This window comes from Gadus chalcogrammus, chromosome 2 (genome assembly GCF_026213295.1).
Source record: "Gadus chalcogrammus isolate NIFS_2021 chromosome 2, NIFS_Gcha_1.0, whole genome shotgun sequence".
Taxonomy (NCBI): Eukaryota; Metazoa; Chordata; class Actinopteri; order Gadiformes; family Gadidae; genus Gadus; species Gadus chalcogrammus.
This window is the reverse complement of record NC_079413.1, coordinates 9,753,289-9,780,620: the sequence shown is the minus strand read 5'-3', so window position 1 is coordinate 9,780,620 and position 27,332 is coordinate 9,753,289. Positions and strand designations below refer to the sequence as shown.

The 27,332-nt window shown below is 47.1% G+C and overlaps 2 protein-coding genes across 3 annotated transcripts in view; one reads left to right on the top strand and one right to left on the bottom strand.

Moving 5' to 3' along the window:
- Positions 1-10,862, top strand: part of caskin1 (CASK interacting protein 1) — an 80,250-nt gene extending 69,388 nt beyond the window's left edge. Inside the window, exons 19-26 of the mRNA XM_056609000.1 lie at positions 1-4; positions 253-387; positions 469-1,556; positions 2,358-2,798; positions 4,614-5,292; positions 5,494-5,889; positions 5,944-6,088; positions 6,659-10,862. The exon at positions 1-4 is cut by the window's left edge and continues 140 nt beyond it. Of these exons, the coding sequence (XP_056464975.1) occupies positions 1-4; positions 253-387; positions 469-1,556; positions 2,358-2,798; positions 4,614-5,292; positions 5,494-5,889; positions 5,944-6,088; positions 6,659-6,755 (2,985 nt within the window). The 3' untranslated portion in view covers positions 6,756-10,862. The remainder of the gene's footprint in view (positions 5-252; positions 388-468; positions 1,557-2,357; positions 2,799-4,613; positions 5,293-5,493; positions 5,890-5,943; positions 6,089-6,658) is intronic.
- A 2,496-nt stretch (positions 10,863-13,358) lies between these two features.
- Positions 13,359-26,918, bottom strand: traf7 (TNF receptor-associated factor 7). 2 transcript variants are annotated; one of them, XM_056579678.1, is made up of 21 exons: positions 26,829-26,918; positions 25,166-25,344; positions 24,033-24,256; positions 23,794-23,910; positions 23,515-23,607; positions 23,022-23,055; positions 22,294-22,588; positions 21,163-21,297; positions 20,609-20,704; positions 20,170-20,291; positions 19,529-19,602; positions 18,922-18,970; positions 18,332-18,459; positions 18,114-18,196; positions 17,910-17,949; positions 17,684-17,800; positions 15,544-15,666; positions 15,023-15,142; positions 14,116-14,247; positions 13,595-13,714; positions 13,359-13,406 (listed from the first exon to the last, which is right to left on the bottom strand). In XM_056579678.1, exons 3-21 carry the CDS (start codon positions 24,153-24,155, stop codon positions 13,392-13,394), a joined length of 2,016 nt encoding a protein of 671 aa, XP_056435653.1. In that variant the 5' UTR covers positions 24,156-24,256; positions 25,166-25,344; positions 26,829-26,918; the 3' UTR covers positions 13,359-13,391. The 2 variants fall into 2 exon arrangements, with proteins under 2 accessions (XP_056435653.1, XP_056435645.1); XM_056579670.1 differs by having other exon boundaries at positions 24,033-24,184.
- Positions 26,919-27,332: the final 414 nt, after the last annotated feature.

The following is a 27,332-nucleotide window of genomic DNA, read 5'->3' as shown; positions in this document are numbered from 1 at the left end:
GATGGTGAGGTCATGGCAACAGATTGCTACCGTTCAATCTGTAAAACATATCACGTTGTGCTTGTTAAATTATTACATACTGACACTTGTTTTGGAAATGTTAATATTCGCATTACATTTTTACCTATTTGGTTAATCCGTTTTTATTTTTGGTTATTTGGATATATATATTTATGTTGGATATTTATCATTTTTATAATGATTAAATGATGATCATGTTGTGTCCATGTCTTTATTTTCAACCTTCTCCAGAGGTCATGTCTCCCAGGATGACCACCTTCCAGGACAGCGAGCTGAGCACCGAGCTGCAGAGCGCCCTTATCCAGCCAGGGCCCGAGGTCAAGACCCAGCGCAGCCGCACCCTCAGCAAGGAGCACGACGAGGTGCCCCAAGGAGGGGGAGGAGGAGGGGGGGGAGGAGGAGGGGGAGGAGGAGGGGGAGGAGGAGGAGGAGGAGGAGGAGGAGGAGTTGCTGGAGGACCTCCAAAGAAGGAGGCACGGACCATGAGGCAGCAGAGCAGCACCACCTCCACCAGCTCCTCGTCCTCCTCGGCCGCCCCGCGTGGCAGCGTGTCGTCGCAGGGGAAGCCCCGCCACTCGCACGGCCACTCCCACGCCCACTCCCAGCCCGCGCCCCCCTACACCCCCCCGCACACCCCCACCAAGACCCGCACCTCCTCCTCCTCCTCCTCCTCCACCTCCTCCTCCGTCCAGAGCACCTCCGCCTCCCCGCAGGGCCCCAAGGCCAAGCCGGGGCCCCAGCTCATCCAGGGGCCCCTGTCGCCGCGGGCCCACCGGCCCCAGTCTCCCACGAGCCGCGGCGTGCCCAACGCCCAGCCCCAGGCCAACGCCCACCACGCCCAGCCGCCGGAGGCCCGGTCGGAGCTCCCCCAGAGCCAGGTGCCCGTCCCGCTCCTCTGCCTCCCCCCGGAGGCGGAGCAGGGCGACGACGGGGGGGCCGGAGAGCCCAGCGCCCTGCAGAAGAAACGCGCCCACAGCCTCAACCGCTACGCCGCCTCGGACGGAGAGTGTGACGAGAGGGCTGGGGGAGGGGGAGGAGGAGGAGGAGGAGGAGGAGGAGGTGGAGGAGGATTGGAAACGCCCGGGTTTCAGGGCGCAGGGGGAACTAGCGGTGGTTGTGGTGGTGGTGGTGGTGGGGGTGGAGGCGGCGGCGTCGGTGGGGGGAAATACGCCACGGTGACCCACCGGGTGAGCCGCAGCCACTCGGTGCGCAACCAGGAGAAGAACGTCAACCGCAGCCAATCGCAGTCCTTCGCCCTGCGGCAGAAGAAGAAGGGGCCGCCCCCTCCGCCGCCCAAGCGCTCCAGCTCGGCCATCTCCACCTCCAACTCCAACCTGACGGAGGCCCCGCCCACCCACAGCAGCGCAGGTGGCCTGCTGGACGTGCCGTACCTTCAGCAGCGCCGCGCCAGCGACCTGGGCGTCTCCGTGGAAACCAACAGCATGGGAAGCGTGCGGAGCATCGCCGCCATGCTGGAGATGTCCTCCATAGGGGGCGGGGCCAAGGGCATGGCGCTGCAGAGGAACTTCCTCCAGGTGAGGTCCTGTCTGGAGACATCCCGGTGAAAGTTGTACACATAGGGATGCTAGGTGGATTAATAAATAAAAGCATTATTATTATTGGATTAATAAAAGCACTAATATTTGCAGCCTAACCGTGACGTTTTTAATCTTTTCATCTGCCTTTTACTTTATTAAGGTATTCATGCTTTAACCTTTGAAGCGATATTCATTTATCATAATTGTTTTGTTAAATAAAATGTAAAAAAAATTGGCGGAAGCAAATTAAACAAATAAATACAATTCCAGGTCGCCCCAAATAAAATGCACATTTCTGCTAGATATGTTTTCAAATGCATTTCAATACAGAAACTACCTTAAAATGTATTCGTCTGAGGATCTCTTGGGTAGTTTTGGTCATAATGACAACCAACCTATTTTGTCATTCAGGTTTGCGTTCCTTTTGCATGGTCAGGGTGTTTTGTTTTCCTTTAACGACACGTATCTGAAAAATCCACTGTAAGATAGCTTAGATAGAAGCATCTGCTAAACGACCATGATAACATTACAAGGTTCCGGACCGCAGCGAATGCTTGCAGGCACCTGGGGACATCCTTATTGTTATTGTAGCCAATGTGAACCAAACGCTTTGCTCGCTATTCTTGTGCCCTGTTCGGCTCACCTTTTTGTCTGAGTACCCTGGAGGCCCCCCGGCGTAGAAAATGACAAAACTGACAAAAAAAGCGTCGGACATCGTTATCTTAAATACGTAGGTGTTACATGGTTGTTCTGGCCGCCCTCGCTCTAATCCGAGGCCTTCCTCGTCTCCCTGACCAGGTGGCGCCGGGCGGCAAGATGCGGGACGCCATCGGGCTGGACGGCGAGGTGGTGAACCGCCGGCGAACCATCAGCGGGCCGGTCAGCGAGCTGGTGGCGGCCGCCCGGCGGGACCAGCCCATGGTCCTCTCCCTCGCCCCCGCCCCCAGCCGCAAGCCCGCTCACACCGCCGCCCCGGAGCATCACAACGACTGCCCCCGTGTCACGCAGCCCGTCGCTCAGCCCTCGCCCTCTGCCGCCATCGCCACCGCCGCTTCCCCCTCCTCCTCTTCCACCACCTCCTCGCCGCCCCTGCCCTCGTCCCCCCGGCCCGGCTCCATCGTGGGCAGCGCCTCCCCCCAGCCAGGCTCCGGCGGGGGCAGCTCGGCGGAGAACATCCCCTTCGCGGAAGAGACGGACATCACCGTCCGCCGTCCAGGACGAGGAGAGGGAGAGGGACAGGTAGCTATCTATCTATATGACTCTAGTTCTCTCTCTCTCACTCTCTCTCTCTCTCTCTCTCTCTCTCTCTCTCTCTCTCACTCTCTCTCTCTGTCTCTCTCTCTCGTTCTCTCACTCTCTCTCACTCTGTATGGCTTGCTGTCTCTCCCTATCGCTCTCTCTCGCTCTCAGGCTCGCTTGCTATATGACTCTCTGTCTCTGTTGCCTTCTCTCTCCAGCTATCTATCCGTATGCCTCTATTCCTCGCTCTCTCTCTTCCTGTCCTCTTTGTTGAGACACGCTGGTTCTCTTTTCACATGTTTTCTTTTCTCTCCTCTCTCTCTCTCTCTCTCTCTCTCTCTCTCTCTCTCTCTCTCTCTCTATATATATATATATATATATATATATATATATCAGTGGCGGGCCGTGCATTTCACACCTATAACAGGGCGTTGCATCACAGACAGGTATCTCATGTAGCAAGAAAGAAAGCCATTGCTAAAGCAAGAAACCCAATTAGGACGATTCAAAAAGGCTATTTTCACTGTAGCCACAGCTGCCATACATACATCATCTCTCGCAGAAACATCAATATTAACCTAATTAAATGACAAAAATATCAAAACGTTTAAATAAAATGCATTACTCACCAAAACTACTGACTATTTGTACGCAAAGTCCATCCTCCTTTCTCTCCTCAAGAAGAGTTTGATTACTCTGTTGTACAGTTTATCTGTGCGTTTCAGTTCAAACAATAAGTCCCTTTCTATCGCCATGGAGGCTAATGCTGAAAGGCGAGTCTGTCCAGTCGTGTTTCTGGAGTAAGTTTTAATTCGCTTCAGGGAATCGCTTTATTTATTTATTTATTATTCGCTTTATTTTAGTTTGTGCCGGTAGCTATCGATGCTTTGCTGGCTCTGACTAGTACCTCTCCGGCCATCCAATCAAAGGACGTGAAAATGCCAACGTCACTGAACGCCTGCTAGATGGCCTCGGTGTCGCCAACTCGAAATCTGATTGGTTAAAGCGACAGCGTCATTGCCACTTACTTTAAGCTACAGACGCCAGCCCTATCGATTCTGAAGGCGTCAAGGCAGATTTCTTTGACCCTGGCAAACATGATGGCTGAAACATGATGGCTGAAATATGATTGGATAAAAGCTCTAACATAAACATACACTAGTGGAAGCAGCGCAACCAAGAGAACAGGCAATGAAATGAAGATAACAGACAATTGGAGATAATTTAATACATATTCATGGAAAAAACTATATTAAAACATAAGTCATTATGTTCTGATAGGCCAGCAGAGAAGGCCTTTCCGGCCCTGACAGCCCACCGCTACAATTTACAATTGTACAAGGGCATTTAGCAGACATTTATCAGACAAGTATCTTGCTCAGGGACACATCAACCACTAGCTGAGGAGCAGCAACCATTCGGTTACAAGACAACTGCTCTACCTCCTGAGCTGAGCCGACCCCACCACTGATATATATATATATATATACATATATATAGATCTATCATTCTCTATCAATATATCTAAATGCTTATATGTATGCTTTTCTATGTAACTACTGTATATTGACGCTAAAAGGTAGCTTGCTGATTATCTATCTATCTAGCTATCATATCTTATCCATCTTTTGTCTGATCCCACCTTACCGTACTGCTAACGTTACCTGTGTACCCATTCTGCATACGTGTGCTAAAGTCTACCGTGGGCTGCATATCAATGTTGTTACGTTGTTTGTATTTCTCTGTGCAAAAATTCACCCCGTGCCATGAATATATCAATTTTTCCGTTAGTGTTTATTTTGTGTTTGTCTGCAGGGGGACGACGGCGGCGTCCGCTCCGACGGCGTGGGCGGTCTCCACGGCGACAGCGTCTACACCCAGGAGGACCTGTCCCGGGTGGACGCCACGGCCACCATGAAGCGCCGGCCGCGCGGCTCCAGGCCCGCCGGCGACCCCAACGGCTCCCGCTTCACCCTGCAGGAGTCGTCCACCGTCAAGCGCCGGCCCAAGAGCCGCGACAAGGAGCCCGAGGGCTTCACCGCCGACCTGGCCCGGTCCAACGGAGGGCCCGCCACCGCGCCGGCTCACGTCCCCCAGGCTAACAACCCCCAGGCCAACGACGCTCACGCCAACGACGCTCGCGCTAACGACGCTCAAGCTAACGACGCTCTGCCGTACCAGAACGGGACGGGCACCATCCGGCGGCGCCCGGCCTCGTCGGAGGCCGCGGCCGTCACGGAGCAGCCGACGGCGGCGGCGGCGCCGCCCCAGAACCAGCTGCTGGCCCAGGCCTCCGCCGTGCCCCGCCGAGAGAGCCTGGACAAGGGCGCCGCCGACGGGGCGCTGGCGAGGAAGCCCAAGCCCCCGGTGTCTCCCAAGCCGGCGATGGCCCAGATCAAGAGGCAGGCGACGGCACCCACGCAGAGGATCCCCCTGCCGGGTCCCGGGACGCCTGGAAGCCCAGGTAACGCTCGTGTGGGAGTGCCTTATTGTGGTTTCATTACGTGTGAGTCATGACGATGACTTGATGAAGGACGGGCGAAAAGATGTTCTGTGGGTTCAATCAAATGTGTCTCTGGGGGCGAGGGGGTTAGGTCCAATCGAAGTGTACTACTATACTAGGATGTACTATACGGCGCTGTAAACATTACTCATGATTACCCTCTCCCCCCCCCTCCCCTAATCCTCCCAGGAGAAGGGAGGAAGATCCCGCCCCCGGTGTCCCCCAAGCCGGCGCCCCCGCCGACCGCCCCCAAACCCTCCAAGCTGGTCCACTCCATGACCACCCCCGGACCCCCCGCCGCCGCCGCCATCACCACCGCCCCCGTCCGGCAGCACTCGGCTCCGGGACGCCACGCGCCGGGCTCCTCCCCGCCGTCCCTCATCTCCTCCCCCTCCCCCCCCGGCGGCCCCCCCGGCTCCTCCAGCCCCACGGCCCAGAGCCCCCACACCCCCCTCACCCCCCTCACCCCGGGGACCCCCACCACCCCGGTCACGCCCGCCACGCCCAGCCCCACCCCGGCCCCCGTCAAACCCCCCCGCTCCTCCATCGGGGGCGTGTCCGTGGACAGCGGGATGGGGGGAGGGGGAGGTGGTGGGGGAGGAGGGGGAGGGGGAGGGGGAGGGGGAGGAGGAGGGGGAGGAGCGGTACAGAACGCGGTGGGCCACGGGGCGTGCCCCCCAGACTTCGGCGTGGACTCCCTGGTGCACCAGAAGCTGGAGGAGACGAGCGCCTCGCTGGCGGCCGCGCTGCAGGCGGTGGAGGAGAAGATCCTGAGGCAGGAGAACAAGTGAGGACCTCCGGGACACACACACACACGCGCGCATGCTAACATACACACACACACACGCATATACACACGTACACACATGAATTTGCATGTGCTTACGCACACACAAACATTAATAAGCATACACAAACGCGTGTGCACATGACTCTTGAGGGTACTACACCCTCAAGAACGACAGAAATACAGTACTCAGACAGTAAAGGTCAGGGAAAACCACATTCATTAAATTACACTTTACGCATCATATTGTGGACTACATGCAGGTCCTGCGCCGATAGGGCTACACACACACACACACACGCACACAAACTCACTCTCACATACACACACACCAACACATACACGCACACAGCTCAGATTTGTTTGCTTTGGAATTCCTTCATGGCATGTCAAATGTACTAATTTTGTTTTCTGTGTGTGTGTGTGTGTGTGTGTGTGTGTGTGTGTGTGTCAGTGTGTGTGTGTGTGTGTGTGTGTGTGTGTGTGTGTGTGTGTGTGTGTGTGTGTGTGTGTGTGTGTGTGTGTGTGTGTGTGTGTGTGTGTGTGTATGTGTGTGTGTGTGTGTCTCAGCTCTGTGGTGGAGCAGAAGAAGACAGTCAGCATCCTGGATGACATCGGCAGCATGTTCGATGACTTGGCCGACCAGCTGGACGCCATGCTGGAGTAACAGCCGCAACACCACGGAAACTGCCGCCGCATTCGCCGCATATCCATGGCAACCACCGCATCTCAATGGCAACCAACGTAACTCCTTGGCAACCATCGTATCTCCATGGCAACGGCGCATCAGGAGCTTATAAAAGGGAGACACAATAAAGCTCTCTCTCTCTCTTCCGCTATGTCACTTGCTCTTTCTCTTATGCTCCTAATCTCTGTCTCTCTCTCTCTCTCTCTCTCTCTCTCTCTCTCTCTCTCTCTCTCTCTCTCTCTCTCTCTCTCTCTCTCTCTCTCTCTCTCTCTCTCTCTCTCTCTCTATCTTCGTTGTAATCTAAGTCATTCCTGCTCCTGCCCTTCTCTGGATGGCCAGACTTTTGGCATCTCTCCTATTGGAATGTGGGAAAGCTCTTCTCCCTTCTCCCTTCACACTCCTCTGCACAGCTCCGGCCTTTTTCTACTGCGGCTTTCCATACGGACGATGATGATGATGATGATGATTATGACGGTGATAGAGATGATGCACTGTCGGGGTTGATGTGATCCAGAACTTGACGGACTGCCCTGTCCACCTTTGGCGTCAGAGAGAGAGAGCTCTGGTCGAGGAGAGACGGACACACTGACAAAGAGATGCATATGGATTTAATGGAAAGGGCGAGAGAGAGAGAGAGAGAGAGAGAGAGAGAGAGAGAGAGAGAGAGAGAGAGAGAGAGAGAACAAGAAAGAGAGAAAGAGAGAACACATGTGAAAGTGAATGTGTCTCAGCAAAGAGGACCAGGAGACTGCGAAACAGCAAAAAAGTGGTATGAAATTCATGAGTTCGCTGATAAAAATCAGAGATTGTTTTGAAACCCCTCGTCCACCCGTAATACTGCTAGTACTACTGCAACGACGGAGACGAAAACAAGAGACAACTAAAGACTGAAAAAGATATTAAAAATTAAAAAACAATGGTGTATTAAATCATAGTATGGTATGTGTAAATTGTAAGCATGGAGAGTTTATATCTACTGAAAAAGTCCTGCATTAGCACAGTAATATATAAATATATATAATATACAGAACAATAATGGGAACCTCTAGCTCTTTGGTTTGATGTGTTGATTCTGTGTGGAATGGTGCCCTCTGGTGTTGTGATGATGTAATGACTTGGTGGAAACTTTTTTTTAACCGTGACCAAAATAAGACCATTTCGCTCCTAAAGGCTTATAATGTATGTGTGCGTGTGAATATATGAGTCAATACGCATGTGTGATATAAGGTTTGCCTGTTTGTTTGTGTATGTGTTTGTTTGTATGTGATTAGTCTGGATGTGCGTGTGTGTGCGTGTGTGTGTGTGTGTGTGTGTGTGTGTGTGTGTGTGTGTTCGTGTGTGTGTGTGTGTGTGTGTGTGTGTGTGTGTGTGTGTGTGTGTGTGTGTGTGTGTGTGTGTGTGTGTGTGTGTGTGTGTGTGTGTGTGTGAGCGTGCACGACTCATGCTAATCCATTCTCTAGAAAACACCGGCAGCAACATTCAAAGCATTGTCATCGTTCAGCGAATCAATCTTTACATTTGCACACACATACACACCCACAGACAAAGGCACACACATGCACACACCTAGAAGAAGCACAAAGACCTTGGTTGTTAGTGACCTGGCACTACACACACGCGCACACCCACACACAGAGGAGCCTGCACAATGTGGTTGAGTGGCAAAGCTACCAGGAGGGGAGAATTTCAACAAGGTGACAAGTACAAAGCCGGGGGAAACATCTAGCATTCTATTTCAAACACAACCCTTAGGGAATCAAGGATCGAAGGTCGTAGTCTCGTGTTGAGGGATGATGACTGATAGACCATCGATTCTAGGTTCGAAATCCCATATACCCAGCCATGTAGGCATCCTTGACCAAGAAACCCTAACCCATAGTTGCTCCATATGTGTAAAAACCTCCCTGTAAGTCGCGTTTGATAAAGTGTCAGCAAATCGAATAGATGGTAAATATTTAGATGCTTCAGGTGGTGACAAGCATGTGAAGGTTTGATGGAGGGCTAAGACGTAGATTAAGTGTTTTGATTTCATCGGTTGAGATGGAAGGCTCAAAGGAAGTCCTTAAAATGTCCTGATGAGAAGCAAGTTGATAGCTATGCCAGTAGAGACTTCAGGTAGGAGATGTAGGGATGCTATTGGATCCAGCTAACTTACACTTGATTCTGACGTACCTCCCTCTCCCTCATGACTCATGTCTCTCTCACTCTTTAAATCTCCCTCTCTCTGTCTCTGCCCTCTCCACTCCTCTACCTTTCAACGACACACTCTCCCTAATCACCTCCCCACAGATACACCACGCATTGCCAAGACAATCGCTGTCGACACCACCGCACCATGATCACCATTACCACCATCATCATCACTAATACCATTGTGACGGCTTGGTCGCAATACAGCATGCATGGCTGCCTGACTGGTGCAGCGAGGAAAGAGAAGGGTCCCATAGGCAGTTGAGACAGTTAGAATTTACTCAGAGCAAAGCTCCTAACAACCAATCAAAAACGTGCATGAGTTGCCGTGCAACGTTTCCCGCCTCTTCTCGCCATATGAAAAGAAAAAAAAAATCTATGTGTTTTAATTTTGTTTGTTTTTTTACAGTTCTGTCGATATTCAAAATGAATCCAGAGAATAATTGTGGTATTTAAATGATTATTATAAAGAGATTATATATATAAATGGATATTTACGACGACAAAAAGAAGTGAAGTATTTAATGATGTATGTGTTAAACCTGAAGGCGTCTTTTCTTTTGTGTAGAAGCAGTCCGGCTTCTTTATGCTTTGATAGTGGTGTGAGGTGATGACGTTATTGTGAGACGCCATTTTGGAATAAATGTCCATTTCCAGGGAAAGCTTCTTTTTTTATTTTACATGTGTCTAGGTGTGGCACTGGTATAAAATACAATTATATCTCTATCTTTGATCGTTATAAATTTGTTTGTGCAATATTATTTTTCTTTCAAACATGTGCCTTGCCTTGTTGTCTTTTTTGTGTTATGACCTCAGAGGGGTACGTCTGCTGAAGGGGTTTGCAAAAATGTATTTAGGTTGTCAATCTTATGTTGAGGTTTTGTTTCCGTCAAGCTGGTCTGTTGCGTTCAGTGTTCAGCTATGCTAGTGAACGTCCCGGAATAAACGTGGATTTCAAAATCTTCCAATATCAATTGATCTAATCCAACACAACTCCACCTCGCCCACACACACACACACACACACACACACACACACACACACACACACACACACACACACACACACACACACACACACACAAGGTCCTATAACAACTCTGAATGATACTAATTCTCTTTCTGGTTTATATCATCTTGTGAAATCCAATGGGTCATAAATTGGAAACAATCAGAATTAAACAATTTGTGTTTTGTGGCTTTTAACCAGGTCCTTGACACTAAATCATCGACAAATCTCAATCACCACCGCCAATCATCCATGTGGTGAAAATGGAGACTGTTCCTTACATAACTCCCCCTGTTCTATGAAAGTTGCTGTTCACTCAGATATGGGAATTGTAGTTGAGCCAGGTTGAAGGTCAGGCTATCTCTCTCACATATCTTACACAAAATGTATCATCTCTCATCATTGTGTGTGTGTGAATGTGTTCTTTATTTATGGTAAAAAAAATATCTATAATTTTCTTTTGTTTAAATACCTCTTCACACGCCATGTGGCTCTTCTAACAATTTTTTCAAAGTATGTTTATGGGAACGGGTTCGAGTCCAAGCAGGAAAAAAAGGAATTATAGATTTTAAAAAAACGTACCCAATACAAATGGTCAATGCGTTGTCGAACAAAGCTCAGTCTTTACTTCCACCCCCAGCGGTTTATAGTTTGCTTGTCCGCATTCCAAACTGATACCCGATTGGTATCTTCTATGCTCTGCAGTGACAGTGTGAGAAAGTGTTTGCATGTGTGTGTGTCTGTATGTGTGTATAAGAGAATGAGATGCTACTTTGTATGATGTCTGAATGTGTGTCTGTGAGTGAGTGTGTGTATAATCTATTATGGACAGTCGTGTGCTTGCAGTGACTGCATTTCATGGACATCTGCTCTGAATAAATAAATGTTCTCTACAAAAACAGCTTTCGCCTTCATAAATCTATTTCGATATATCTTTACGTATAATACACACAAACATAATGTATACGATATATAAAAAAAGTTTATAATGCATCCACTTAGTATCTTGACAGAAACACAAAAACAAGAGAACGGCCATCATCTGAAGCATGTGCATATTCACACAAAAACGATATAAATCTATTGCTTTACTGGTTGGCCTCTTGTACCTTCAATATAAAATGCGTAATGCTATCATATGTTTAGTTCAGTTTCATAAGCAATACTTTTCTTTAAAAAGAGTCAAAAGGCTTGTGTAGTGTACAACAGATTTATTGATCGTTGATCAAATCAGGCTTACATGTGTGCAATGAAAGTAATGAATGACGGCGTGATCAGTGTGTGACATCTCCTCCCCCCCCTTACATAACTGTATCGAGTATATATACTTAAGAAAATAAAACCGTTGAAATTGCTAAAAAAAAAAACATTTTAACATAACCACGTGATTGTGCCAAGTTGATGGACCTGTTAACCTCATAGCAGTTAATGATGTGACACTTTACATAGAATTACATTGAAACCGGGTTATTTGTCTTTGGTCAATTTAATAGGAAGCCTATTGTCAACGACGTTTGTTTTACCAAATAAATTGAATACTCGATATTCATATATATTCTGGTGGTTTAAATGCATTGAATAGGTAACAGTCGAGTCCCCGTCAGTTGAGACATCACTACTGACAAGAGGTTCTGACTGAACTCGTTTTACACATATTAAACCTGGTGACGGGGCAAAGCAAGATAATTTGGTGTCGGAACAAAAATTTAATTTCAGCCCGGACAGTGAGATCCATGATAGCCACATCCCCTTAATGTTAACTTTAGGGCTCCAATACCCAATAAACACAGACAACCTCGCTTTTATCGCCCCTAAGTCTCCTCCAGTCTTTTTCCACCACCCACATGGTCGTTTTAAGTATAACAGCGACCGCATCTCCTCGCACTGCGTGTTCAGTCACTGAGACTTTAGTCTGAGGTGAACAGTCAGACCTTCTTCCACACAGTGGGGTTGCATGTGTCCGGGAGGTGACATAGGAAGAGGATTTGGAGAGAAGAACTGGTCGCCATTTTCTTTTCAGACTTCATCGGTGAATATGGCACTCAAAAATTAACACACTGGCGCACACTCATACACAACAGAGAAAGACAAACACAGAGAGAACGACACACACACACACACACACACACACACACACACCCAGGCCACTCCTTCTCCTACGACATCCGCTCTTCCGGGCACATATTGATGGTGTCACCACCAATGTCATTCTTAACTATACAACCATTTCATTTTTAAATGGCGTGGAACAAGCTTTAAATCATGGCACTATTACAAAAGTCTGTTAACCTAGGAGGCCCGTTTGCCCCGTTATACGAGAGATCCCTTAGCTTAACATTCTAGAAGGCGTTCATTTTCACAAGAGACCAACAGGTAAAGTCCTGAATGGAAGTCTGTGAGAATAGATATAGGAGTCCATACTGGCTTTTGTTCTTCCGCTTTCCACGAGCCAACTGAAGTCTGTATCGATTTAGATCTGGCTCCGCAAAAACAATCATGCAGGGAGCAAGTAGCATTCTGAAATACTCGGTTCCCCTTCCTGACCTGTGACCTCACCGCCCCAAAAGCAGTTCAAAACAAGTTGAGGGGTTAATGGGGAATGCTCTAAAGATGGGCCTTCGAAGCCCTTGGAGACTTTTGGAGTTGCGTCATCTCTTAAAATCACCCGAGCCGACTGCTGACACCAACACACAACGCTTCTCATCAACATTCGCGAGAACCACTCCTTTGAAAGTGGCGTGAAGTAACTCTGCGCTACGGAGCGTTTGGAGATTCGGGTTGGATGCGGCGACCCGACACAACATTGTGTACGTAAACCGCCTTGACGTTTCCACCACACACCGACAGGGTGTGTGGGGTTTTCTCCGAAGTCGAGTCGCCGTTGAGGTTCTCATCACTGAAACTGGCACGGTGGGTTGTTTTCTCTTCATACAGTTCAGGCATCAGTAGAGTTTAGTCAGTGGCAGTTTTTTTGTTTTTTTTATGACCACAAGCTCCCAAACATTGTGCGAAAATCATAAAACAATACACAAAAAATATAAGGGTAATCTCATCTGCGTTCCATTACGAGTAGGAGCAGCATTGATGTCCACTCAGAAGGCGGCATGGCTCCCCGCAGCCTGGTGATTGGTGCAAGCATAAGGCGGCTCTTCTCCCCCTCTTCATCATCATCATCATCAACCTCGCCAGCCATCATCTTCCTCCGTCGAGTGCAGGGAGCCGAGAAGTCCAGGAGCGCTTGAACTTGACAGGTCCAACGGGGAGTGTAAAAGTTTGGTTTGCATTAATAAAACACTTTGATCAAAGAGCTGCATCGACCGGTCCTGTCCGCCACCAGAGTCCGCAGGCGGCGTGGGGAAGTATGGGGGGGGGGGGGGGGGGGGGGGGGGGGAAGAGAGTGGGAGGACACGTGACGTTCTAACAAGTCCACACCTGGCGAGAGGGAGAGAGAGAGAGAGAGCACCTTATCAATACAACTCATACTCACTCGACAGGCTTAAAAGATAAGTTGCGCATTAGGGGAAATGTGGGAGTTCCAGTTGAAGGCATAAAAAAAAGGAAGCAGACGGAGAAAGGCCCTCCACATGGGATAACGAAGAGAAAGCGGGGGGAGAACCCACCTTCACGGTGCTGTCCACCGCCCCCGAGAACAGGCGCCCCCTAGAGACGGCCAGTGCCGTCACACTGCCCTGGTGCCTCAGCAGGGTCTGGGTGCAGATCATGTTGTCCATGCTCCACACCTAACACACACACGCAGTGTTTTTAGAACAACAAGTATGCACACAGCACAGTAAACCAAGTCCACCAGAACTCGGCCCAGCATCACATTGGGGATGGGGGCCAGCTATGGTAACGCAGTAGAGAACAAAACATCTCCCCCAATACTACACCAAAAATAGAATCCATTCAAGGCAATGATCAGCTGTGGAGCAAAGAAAGACCCCCGTCGCCCTTCGACTCTTTCTTGTATGACCCTTACGTAAGAAGTGACTTTGGATCAGTAGCTCAGTTTTACCAAATGATCACAAGCAATAACAGCACCATTTTGGTATGTTACACAACCGTGTCCTATTATTTCAGCATTATATTTTCAGTCTTACAACACACACACACACACACACACACACACACGATGACTCACCCGCAGCGAGCGGTCGTAGGAGGCGCTGAACACCTTGGTCTGGTCCGGCGTGGAGATGACCGCCAGGGCGTACACAGTCCCCACGTGACCCGTCAGGGTACGCACCTGCTCCTTAGTGTCTATGTCCCACACCTGGGAGGGAAGGACACACACCAATAGAGACGGAGATCCAGAGAGAGTGAGGATTACCCTTCAATCACAATCAAGTTATGCATTGCAATTTTGATCCTTCACATTTTATTGAGTGGTTATTTTAATTATATGTGCTGTAGCAATGTCAGGGTAGGTTTCTTATGCTAAGCCCTTTGAATTGTATTGAGTAGTGGATAGTGTCGGTTCGAGTGATATATATTAGAGCTGTCAGTTAAACGCGTTATTAACGGCGTTAACGCAAACCAAATTTAACGGCGTTAATTTTTTTATCGCGCGATTAACGCAATTATTTTATTTAACAAAATAAAAAAATAAAAAATTTGGCTCAAAACAAAGAAGCAGTAGCCTGACTGCTATGTTCAAATGACATTTGTTCAAAGCAGTCGTTTAATTGCACTATAGGCTCTTTTTTTGTATCGTCCTGTTTTGATCAGTATATGCCAATGTTGTTATCAATAAAAAATCATTTGCACAAGGCAAGCCGATGCAATTCACCATGTTGATAAGAGAATTAAAATGAGAAGAATTATGGGACAAAAAAAATCAAGGGATATTTAGCATAGAAAAATAATTTGCGATTAATTGCGATTAATCGTGAGTTAACTATGACATTAATGCGATTAATCACGATTAAATATTTTAATCGCTTGACAGCTCTAATATATATATATATGAGAGCGAGAGCGAGAGCGAGACAGAGACAGAGACAGAGACAGAGAGAGAGAGAGAGAGAGGGAGAGAGAGAGAGTCGTACATGGATGAGGTTCTCGTAGGTGCCGCAGACGATGTGGTGGTTGGTGACAGCGATGGAGTACACACTGCCCCCGCTGGTCTGGAGCACATGGACACAATCCAGGGAGCGAATGTCCCAGATCTGAGGGAGCGACAGACAGAGAGAGAGCCAGAGAGAGAGACAGAGAGAGAGAGAGATACACCAAGTGATATAGTGAGAGAGATACAGAGAGAGTGACATAGCGAGAAAGAGAGAGAGACAGATACAGAGAGAGTGACATAGCGAGAAAGAGAGCCATAGAAAGAGATACAGAGAGAGTGACATAGCGAGAAAGATAGCCATAGAAAGAGATACAGAGAGAGTGATATAGTGAGAGATATAGAAAGAAAGAAGGATTTAGAGAGGTGAAAGAGAAAAATTGAAAGAGGCAGAAAGGAAGGGAGGGGGAGACAGACAACGAGAGAGCAAGGGACATATTTGAATCAAGGAACAAACCCAAAGGGTCCACAAACACACAAACAGACCAAAGATGGGCTGGCTACCTTGATGGTCTGATAGGAGCCGCTGTACAGGTGGTTCTGAGAAGCCACCAGTGCTCGGACCCAGTGGTTGAGACCAGTCAGCTCTTTCTTCAGCTTCAGCTCTGTGCCCACGATGTCCCACACCTACAAAGACACACACACACACACACACACACACACACACACACACACACACACACACACACACACACACACACACACACACACACACACACACACACACACACACACACACACACACACACACACAAAATTGAATCCCGATACAAATGCCTCAAAAGCTTAATATTGATTGTGGTTGGAAAGATGCTGGGATCAAACCCCTATGTCCTAAAGCAAGACTCCTAAAGCCCCCACCTGTTCTGAAATTACATGTATCCTCAAACAAAAACACATAGTTGCTGTGGATACCAGTCTCTGCTAAAACACAGAGTATGTACGTCTTTTCTGAACCAGTTATTGTGGTTTTGGTGGAGAGGTTCTATCGTTGATCAACCATCCGTGGTACAGTTCGGTCGTTTCTACATGTTGAGGACTTAGAAAGTTTGGGATGGATGACATGTTTAAGACATTTCGAGCATATTTTGCTTTGCATCAAATATCAATATTTGCTATGCTTAGTATGAACTGAAATACATTTTTGAACTGAAGCAATCTATTTATGACCGAAGTGATTGGCTATTGGACCAAATATGCAGAAAAGAGTGAACTGCTGTTTCCACACTGTTCAGATGGTGGCATAAGTATTTCCTTGCTACTAGTACCAAAAGCAGCACTTTTGGTCTAGTCTCTCACGGATCCAAGAGAGAAAGACGGTAAAATAAGAAGAACAAATTACAGAGTTCTAGCAGTACAGTCTAGCAGTTTATAATCCCTATAAAAATAGGGGAGATGGATATGGTCCAAAATGACAGAATGTCTCCTGTGAAAACCAGTGTGTGGCTAACCACACACACACACACACACACACACACACACACACACACACACACACACACACACACACACACACACACACACACACACACACACACACACACACACAGATGACTACAAGTGGATCTGAAGGAGAGAGGGAGAGAGGGGTCGCGAGCAATGTGGAAAAGATTTAAGTCCATGCATCTAAGTTCTGAGATCGCCAGTAGGGATGGGCAACGATTGTCGAACAGTCGAATAGTCGGAGTCACGTAGAAAATCGAATAATGAATGTGACTGACGTTATTTACAACACGGCTCTTCTCAATGCTGTTGAACGCTCCTCCGTTCACTTGCATGGGCCTTCACAACTTCCGGTGGTGATTTTTTTCTTTTGATAAATCACCGTTGCTAAGAATAATGAACGCAGGAAAGTGGATTTTTTTAGTCCGGTAACTTATCAACCCCAGCGTCCTCGGTTGCTAAGCGACGTCAACGTCTTTGGCGGACTATTTCTCTGCTGATCAACACTCCGAATGCAGGTAGCAAATAAATTGTAAAAAGTCACAACGTGTGATGTTATTTTTTTGGCCATAGTTTCCAAATGTTAAAGATGTGTCTAGTTCACCGTCATGCAGGCTGTGGTCAGTAAAATAAATAGCGACCTGGCGTATGTAGGCCTATCTGCCTAAGCCCACGTTGAAATAATTTTGATGTTGAATGTCGAAGGCGCAGTTGTTAAAATAAACAGATTGATTTCATACAAATCATAAAAGCCTCTCCCTGTGTCATTGTGTGTGCATGTATACGAGGTGCGTGTGTGCGTGCGTGGGGGGTTCTTGATTGACCGATTTTCGAATACTTCTCAGCGAATATTGAATAGTACTTTTGCCAGAAATGGCTACAGCCAGTTCTACACAGGCTTCTCAACACTCTTTTATTCTTTAAAACAAACAGAAACTAGCCTCACTCCCTTCAAATGACAGACTCCTATTTATAGGTGGTACCAAGTCAGTTTTCAATTAGCATTATTTATATGAACATAAAGAGCGGGCTGTTTTGTGCCTAGCTGCTACAGCCTGCTGAATTCAACCGCTGTGTGTGTGTGTGTGTGTGTGTGTGTGTGTGTGTGTGTGTGTGTGTGTGTGTGTGTGTGTGTGTGTGTGTGTGTGTGTGTGTGTGTGTGTGTGTGTGTGTGTGTGTGTGTGTTCGACTGTCTGTGTACCTTGATGGCCTTGAGGGAGCCACTGAACAGCATGTTGTGGGAGGAGACTAACGTGCACACAGGATTGTCGTGGGCCCGGATCGTGTTCACCTTCTGCAGAGTCTGGATGTCCCACACCTATGCAGAAGGGACAAACACACACAGAATAGCATTAGGTGTACCAACGGGGACCACAGAACAGCCAGGATTCTGTATTTAGTCAAACAGGTAGCATGATGCTACTCACTATGATGGTGCAGTCCGCAGAGCCACTGTACAACCGGTTCCTATGGAAACAGAGGGTTTACAAAGCATTATCTCCACCTTGGGGGCAAGTGTGTGTGTTTTGTTAGCTGTTCTTACGCACAGATTAACCCCAGGGGCATGTGGCCCCTGGGGCTGGTCCAGATAACACTAACACAAAGATGCGTGTGTGTGCGTGTGTTCTTACCCCTGGATGCACAGCGCCAAGACAATGCCGTCGTGACCTTCTAAGGTCTTCTGACACTTGTATGTAGTGCAGGTATCCCACACCTGCCAGAGAGAGAAAGACACACACACAGGAAGTGAGATTGACATCCGGGCCCCATATATACATGCTCCTCAAAAGTTCGCCAGATGTTGTGTGTTTGGAGTAGTGCAGGGGGTAGAGTGAGTAGTTTGTGTCACCTTGATGGTCTTGTCTGAGGAGCCGGAGAAGAGCAGGTCTCCGGTGGAGTAGACACAGAGGCACCACACGGGCCCCTGGTGGCCCACAAAGGTCCCCTTGCACTTGAAGATCTGCTGGGGGTCGTAGGCTAGGCACAGGAAGGGCAGGGGGGAAGAACGTTTGTACGCGTGCAAATTATTCAAACACATTTTCTTGGGTTTGTTCCCCAACCGATTTTTTATATTGAATCAAGAACACTTGATCCGTCCACCTGAAGCCAGTTTTAAAAAAGGAGCCAAAATATTTGTTTCTATGTTTATGAGATTAAAAAGGAGGAGACAAAGGTAAACAGTAAAGCAGGAAGAAAGGGTGAAGTAGGGAAAATAAGAGAGAAAGAGACTGAACACAGACGGAGAAAGAAAGACAGCAGACGGACAGAGGAAGAGACAGCTGAACGAACGATAGAAAGAAAGTAATGTAGGAAGAGGTGTGAGGCAGGGATATAGATCTGCCAAAAAAAGAAGAAAAAAACCTCCAAAACCATCTGGCAACAAATGTGTCCAGCCCAATGGGAGGAGGAGCAGTGAAGGAGAAGCGGAGAACTACTCACAGCCCAGGATGCCCATGTTGAGCCTGGCGTTGATGTGGGACAACTCGTCCTGCAGTGGAGTGACATGACAGAGGAAGGGAAAAGAAGAGAGACCGCAGACGTCATGCATGTAATCCACACAAATTATTCCATCATGTGGAGGAGGCACGATTCCCTGATCCTTGCTGTGCCAATCCAGGGTTCCTATTGTTTTATTGAACGTCAAAACACATGCACATATAAAGACAAGTATTATCCCTGAATAGTCTCAATAATCGTAATAATAAAATTAATAATTGTAATGATACAATTATAGCTTAAGTCTTTTTCGGTTGGATCTCTAGCTCTTCTTGAACAACCTCATAGCAATAATTTGCACTTCTAATTATTTGTATCACTACCTGTGTTTAATCTAGTTGTTTAGCCATCTATTCTGAGTTCTAACTCTTCTCTGTCTTGTGAATTAGTAGGCTACTGGAAAACGTCCATTTTCCTCAAAGTTTAATGAAAGAAGCTAACCCTCCTAAATGTAGTTTTAAGGAATGTAAATGAAAAAAACTTAAAAGAGAGGGAGGACAAGGGTTGGATAAGAGAAGCAGCAAGACATATCTCCTTCCGTTTGACTTACGTTAAGCATGGAGGCATCTCTACGGAACTCCATCAAGTCCTCGCTCAGCTTACTCTGGTTCTCATCTAGCACGTCTACAAAACACAATATAAGTACATTACAACGTACAGCGCGCACACACACAAACACGCCACATAGGGCTGCTCGATTATGAAGAAATCATCATCACGATTATTTTGGTCAAGTTTGAAATCACGATTATTCAAACGATTATTTTTGAGTTTCAAAAATCTCTCCCAAATACGCTTTGTAACTGAGAACTTGAAACTTCGTCTTAAAAAAATACACAAAATGGTCAAAAAGAAAATAATGTACCGAAATGTCTCCAGCACTTTCTAAAAAACATTTACTAAAAAAATTAATAAATCGAAAACTCGATTATATTAGTTTTGTGATCGTCTGATGCTAAAATCGAAATCGAGATCGAAATTCGATCAAACAGCCAGCCCTAACAACACATGGGCTAACCTTTAACCTTAGGGCTGCGATAAGATCTATGGATAAGTAAGTACGGTGTGTGACTTTATATGTATGGTTGTGTCTGTGTGCATGCATGTGTGTGTTTGCATGTGTGCATGTGTGCATGTGTGTGTGTGTGGCGCGTTGGTGTCGGATGTTAGGAACAGGTCGGTCTAGCTCACCAAACTTGAGCTCCAGGTTCTTCTCCAGCTGGTCCAGTTTCTCAGAGAGTTTGCCCAGCATGGAGCGCAGGAAGGCGATGTCCTGGTCCTTCTGGGAGAGCGTTAGCTGCATCTCATGGAACCTAACCAGGAGGCCAAAGGTCACAAAGGTCATAGGGTGAACCAGAACTGGAATTAAAGAAAATTCCTGGTATTATCCCAGAATATTTTTTGCCGCTGCCATGAAGAGCACAATTAAATCATATCTTGGCAATAAGTGAATACAAAATCTAATCTATTAGTCATATCAGAGATTTTTATAAGAGCCTTATTTATTTTACCCCTTGCTACATTCGGCATAATAAAATAAAACCTTTGCCGATTTTGGATGTATTCATGCAAAGGCCCAGCACGTATGCGTGTTTGTCCGTGTGTAGGCTGTTAAGAAGGGAGGTAACACCTGTCATCGGTTTGCTGCAGGAACTCCTTGAGGCCCTCAAACTTGCACACCTCCAGGTGAGTCTCGTAGGTGTCCTGGTTCCCGATGAACGTGCAGCTGGAGCGGGGAGGAGATGTTCATGAAGAGCACATTGAGGAAAACAGCAATAGACAGTCTTGTTTTTTAGTCTGTAATGAAGTGAAGCCAATGTTTATTTCTTTACAAGGTTATCTTTTACCCGCAAACCTCTAATGTCAATGAGCATATGGGCTTTACATCGTGACGGCATTAGGAACTCCATGTTTAATCACCAAATGCAAATCACTGAAAACGGAGAAGAATTTTTATCTTTGTGTTTGCGAAATGGACCTATAAGCCGCAGTGACAGTTTTGTTTTGTAAAAAAACGGGAAACAAGCCGTACTTTTATTATCGAAAATACTGTAATCGTTTGCCATATTGTTTTGGTGTCGTGTAATAGTTACACTTAAAGGGATTCTCATCAATGTAAAACAACTAGTGGGCACTGTGTGTGTGTGTGAGTGTGAGTGTGAGTGTGTGTGTGTGTGTGTGTACCCATATTTGGAGTGAGGACACTTGATGTGTTCACACTCCTTGAGGTGGGCTTCCAGGTGTTTGGTGAGCAGCGGGGGGCAAGATGGGTTGTTAGGGCAACGCACCGGCCGGTAGTCACAGCTCACCTCGTGCTCCCTGCAGGAGTGAGCAGAATGTTATCGGCATGTTTGTTTGAACACAACTTTATTACTGTAGTCGTACAACCCATTGTTCCCATGTAAACATTCTTCATCAAGCCCTGAAAAATAATTGTCGGAGCGCTTCTCCTATATTATGCGTTTCTGATTAGATGTCATTAATGAGCCGGTATGGGTAGCGCCTCATACATACCGGTTTCACTAAAAGTTTTTCCGCATTTCTGTAATGCACACCTACTGAAAGAGTGTTCTGCGTAGATGAGGGCTGGGTTCAAATAATCGATTTTTCTGATTAAAATCGATCTTCCAGAAGCACAATGTTCCGATAAAGAAAATCCTGCGATCAATCTTTTTACGATGCCTTTCCCGTCGATGCGTGAAGTGGCCACATAGAACGTGTGTCTATCGACAGCCAAGCAGGCAGCGTGAATGGATGAATGACAGTCTATCAGCGTCCACTCCCTGAAGTCCAGATTAAATCGCAAAACGGAGGAGAAATTTATTTTTGCAGATTGCAAACTCCTGAAGCTCAATATATCTATCTAATATCTATACAATAGTATAATAAATAATATCACGGCCAAAAGCTGTATGCGCCTCCGGATGATATTAAGAACCCATAAACGACGGCGTTGGGTTCTCCAATGTCTCTGGTACTTCCACAACAATGAAAGACTCACAATGGTGGTTATCTCAGCCATGGTTGAGAATGAATTGGCGGAAGGAAACGTTGACGTGTATCGGAATCCAATCATTCTGGGAAATCACTGGCGATACCGAGCCCTTGCGTAGATGACGTTCCCTGCATTCGTTTTGGGCGCACGCTGCAACTCAAGTTTGCAAGCCCTACGAAAGTTGATGAAGAGGTTACTCTTCCTTACCCGACAATACTCTACTACCACCTACGCTACTCTACACAACTCAAGTACACCCTACTCTACTCTACTCTACCCTTCTGAAGCATCTCTGCTCTACCCTGCCCCAAGGTCCTTACATGCGTACGGTGAGCTTGATGGTGAAGGGGCAGCCGAGGGGGTCCACCTCATACGCGCCCGGTTTTCCCGCCACGGTGGTGATGGTGGGGACGGCCACGGTGGCGGCCCCGGGCGCTGCGACCCCAGAGCCCGCCACCGCCGCAGCCCCTCCCCCAGCCCCTCCCCCAGCGGTGGCGCTGGCCGGCGTGGCTCGGCAGCCGTACTTGCAGTGGATAAAGAGCTCGCCGATCTGCTCGGCCACAGCGATGTTGTTGACCACCACGGTCAGCTTGGCCGTGTCCACCGGACATTTATCTGGAGTGGAAGGCACATTTCCCAGGGTTCGTCTGAGCTTTTGTGTATGCTTAGGTTGGACTCATGCATTGCATTATTACTTCATTACAAGCAGTGAACAGAGTTTGAGTCTAGTAGGGCATGGATGTCGTCTCCCGGACGGTGCCCGACAACATCATTAATCATCTGTATAACGCTGTTGTCTTGTGTATTTTTCGTGCATTGTATTTTGTAGGGATGCGGTAAACTGCTATTTATTTCCACTGTTGGACTTGAAACCCGTGCTCATATTTGACGAGGAGCTCAATAATATGGTGCTAGCTAATCACTACAGTGTATGAGACGGTGGTCACTAGAGGGTGAGGAATGATTCCTGATGTATTTGCGTGCTGTGTGTTTTCCCCTCAGAGAAACTTGTTTAACCGTTAGTTCCACCCCCTGGACAGACCCTCACCTGAACTCAAGGCGCATCTTCTGCAGAAAGTGTGCTGTGGAGTAGAAAGGGACACATTGACCTCTCCGAAAAAGGACCACAGCAATGGAAACATATGTTGTTGACCCAAAAACAAACACGTCTTTGGCCTAGATCTTTAGAAGAAAATAATGAAGAAATAGAAAGACAGTTTAACCCTACAGCCAGCAGAAGACAAAGCCCCAGGAAGCAGTCATGGGCAACTCAATATAACAAAGAACAGAGAGAGGAGGCTAGTAGAGATAGGCAACAGTGAATCAGACAAGGGTGGGGAAGAGACGAGAGAAAAGGCAGAGCCGGTCAGGGAAGGGAGGGAAGAGGAGAAAAGGCACTGTGACAGGGGAGGAGTGAGATGTGAAGGAAATGGGTGAGGGGAAAAAAGGAGTAGAGAGAGGGGAGGAGGAGATGAGAGGGGGGAGGAGGTGACAAGAGAGGAGGAGGAGGACGTGACGAGAGAGGGGAGGAGATGACTCACCCCACACGTGGTGATGACTGGGTCTTTGAAGACGTTACAACAGAGCTGGCAGCACAGCTTCACCGACGGCTGCTCCGCAAACACCTGGGGCTCCTGCGCACAAACACGCACAGACAACATGGTGTACCCCAGTTCTTCACTCATGTGTACAATCTATTGATGTGCTGTGTGCTCCTCAGCGCCATCGTCGCGTTGACGTGCGCGTGCCAACAACAAGGAACAACACTAATGTTATACATGATGACGTTATAATGATCACTACTATTACTAATACGGTACCGTGTCCTCCTCCTCTTCATGCAGGGAAAAGGTGGACCGCAGGGACATGTTGGACTCAGAGTGCAGAGAACGGATGGAGATGGCCGAGTCTGACCTGCGGGGCGTCCCGATGGGAGGCTGGCGGAGATGAGGCAGTGCAGAGGCATAATTATGATTGGATCTAAAGTTGTATTACAGGTGTGTGTGTGTGTGTGTGTGTGTGTGTGTGTGTGTGTGTGTGTGTGTGTGTGTGTGTGTACCATGTCGTCGTCGTCGCGGGGGGAGTAGGTCAGGGTACTAGAGGAGGAGGGGGTTCTCCTGTGTGTGCTACCTTTAGCACCTGCGGCCACAGTTGAGAAGGTGGGGCCAAAAGAGGCCTCCATCCTGCTCTGATTTGCCGGAGGACAGAGGGCTGGAAGGGAAGGGAAGACCGTTGGATGAACCGTGTGATAAGACCGTGAAAGGGTGGTGAAACACTTGAGGTCTGATGGAGAGAACAGACAGGGCTGAAGGTCAGTTTACTGCAGCCACTCATAATTAAACAAACATGAAAGTAGGAAACTGAAATATGACCTGATTATCAAAAGGAACTTCTGACACCAAAGCCAACATAAACACAACCCTGAATTCTCAATGAGCGAGACTTGGTTGAACAGAATTACAACCGACCGTGGGCAAGATAAAGGTAAGGCAACAAGCTGTGTTCTCTGTAGGGATACTTTCCAGAATATTAGAATATAATCTGAGCCTGTCAGTGGCAAAAACAAGCACACCAGATGATGTACATTTACAGGGAGCTAATTGCCCCAAAGGATACATTGCAACCTGTTTTCAGGGATAACGGCTGCTGCCTTCTAACACAATGCTGGACCCGTTTCAAAATGTGTTGGCTGCAATAGTCACTTTGACTAGGGATGCACGGATACCGTTACCAGTACTCTGACTTGATACCGTGCTCATGTACTACTAAAAAGTAGCACTAAGTTGCCGTGGACCGTAACCATGGCGATAAAACACCAGTCAGAAACTATTTTTTTTATATCTTAGTGTTCGACTTCCTGCTGAAACATTGGGATCACTGGCTCTCTAAATTGTAACGGTATAATTAAGTACTCATATTGGTTCTCGGTATCAGTGAGTACCCAAATATAAGTATTTTTACTTTGTCTAAGAAAAAGGGGAATCTGTGCATCCCCACCTTAGACCCAAAATGATCAGCAAAAAGTGTCCTTTCCTTTTGACCAGACAACCATAGGCAATCCAGAGCCAATGAAAATGTATGAGGCTGGGAATAGAACTAAATAAGTTCTGTCTCTTCTTCAATACTCACTGTACTACATAAACAAATGTCATCAACAAAGCAACTTTGCAGTGATTCATGTCAAGATCTCACCGTTGCACCGGGGGAGTGGTGTAGGGGACTGTGGTGTTCCTTCCTGGGTATCTGGTGATCGATGAAGCGAGTAAGCTTTCTAGCGGTACTGCTCATTCACCTCAATACAGGAAGACGCTCGCACGTTAGCAGCAGGCCGACACATATAGGTCTGGACACTGGGGTTGGTAGAAGAGGAGCTGTAAAAATGGGGGGGGGGGGGGGGGGGGGGGGGGGGGGGAAAGACAGAGGGAGAGGGAGATAGAGACAGACCAAGATAGTGTGAGCAAGAAGCAGAAACGGGGATAGGAAAGGAATGAGATGTCAGGGGAAAAAGATGTCAGGGTTAGAGAGAGGGGCCATGACAGTGGCCAACACACTAACAGCAGAATTGGAAACTAATTCCAACACGACAAAAACAAGATGGGCTTTTAGTGCAAGCAAATGAAGAGTCTGATATGTGGCAGTAACAGTCTGGGTAAAATACAAAAAAATAAAGACGATCCAGGTTCCAGGCAATTCCACAGTTATAGGTACCATTTTTCAGTTGGTAAATATGCTTTAATTTTGGATGAATCGGCCACTCTTGTTTAATAGCAGGCAGCGCACTCTTTCTGACAGGAAAATAGAGGAAGGGGAAAAGATATATGGGCTATGCCAGCTAGATTAGAGCCAAGCCACGCTCTAATATAATGGCACAGTAGAACTAACTTTATGACTTGGAACTTCACTTTGAACTTTATAAAAGGATGTGAAACATTTTTGTTGCCTTGTGGCTGTAGCAAATTCGAACCAAACCAATTATCTTTCAGTTTACAAGAGCATGGTAGGCCTAATTGCTTATAAAATGACATTTTGGATTAATGAAACTACAAACCTGGGTTTTGTTATGGAATAGGATGGATACTGTAACTGATTTAGTGCCCAGTCAAATCACGCCACAGCAGAGAAGTACAGTATAGGCTTTTCAATAATGTAAAGTATACAGCTTCCAAACGAGAGAATCTAAATCTAAAACTTTGCAGTATAGTTTGACAGCACCGAATATGCTCTTCTCACAAGTGTACAACTAGATCAAGTTCAAAGTATATTTCCTTGTACAGAGTCTCGATGATTAGATGAGATAATCAGGGGGAAAGGATAGTGGGCGTTTTATATCTCGCAACATTAACCATGGTGACATTTGTGGTGATGTAAACAGAGAGGCATGCGGGTTGTCATCTGACTAGGCCAATAAAACTAGCCAGGAGGACCTAATCTCACTTGCACTGTCCCTTTTCACAACCCCAGAGGTCCAGAGGAGATGGGGATGGGGGCGGAGGGTGTAGGGACCAGCATACCAGTACCACAACGCAACCAAAGTTAATCTCCAACTTAACAATCATATGACAACCGCTGGACAACACTATGACGGTGGTGAAAAGACAATAGGGCGATACAAATGACAATCTATTCATTATTTTCTATTTTTACTGATGCAATATTTAATTAGCTAAAGTGGCTTGTTTGCTAGCTTAGTCCCTAGCCACTATCTTCATTTGTTAACATATGTTCCCGTTAGCAATCCACTCGGTGTGCGTCACTGATACACTAAGTTCGCCTTATAGTTCGTACACTAATACAGATGTCATGAAAACTGCGTCGTTCATTTTTTTAAAGAATTGGTTATGGTTTACGCTCTTACCATTTTTCCAACAGCGTAGCCTGAAGTCTGCAGACGTGATTCTCTCCTCTTCCTCCCTCACGGACTACGATAACAAATGTTGTATTTTGGGATATGTAGTTCGGCTTTACTATTCACCGCATTGTTAGGAGCAGTTGTGACTATATTTCCCATAAACCCTTTCGCCGATCTGTCATTCGACTGCATTGGACACGATTGGGCCTGGTCATGTCAGTAGTACATTTCACGAACCAACTGCAAGTGGATCAAGCCTGACGTTCGCTCCTGAAATGATACACTTGACTCTTGATTTCAGGGCGCTATTGGCTATTACAGAAACCTTCCCATGTTGCGACAACCAGCATCATAGCCCAATGGCAAACACTTGCAGGATGGTATGATCAAAAAGCGATCCTCAGGTGTGCTTACTTTGCCAAACACCTGATGAACAAGGAAGGTATATTACAGTATCTTCGCTCATTGCATGTAGTGTGTAATCTGCCTTGAGACTTAAATATATTTTAT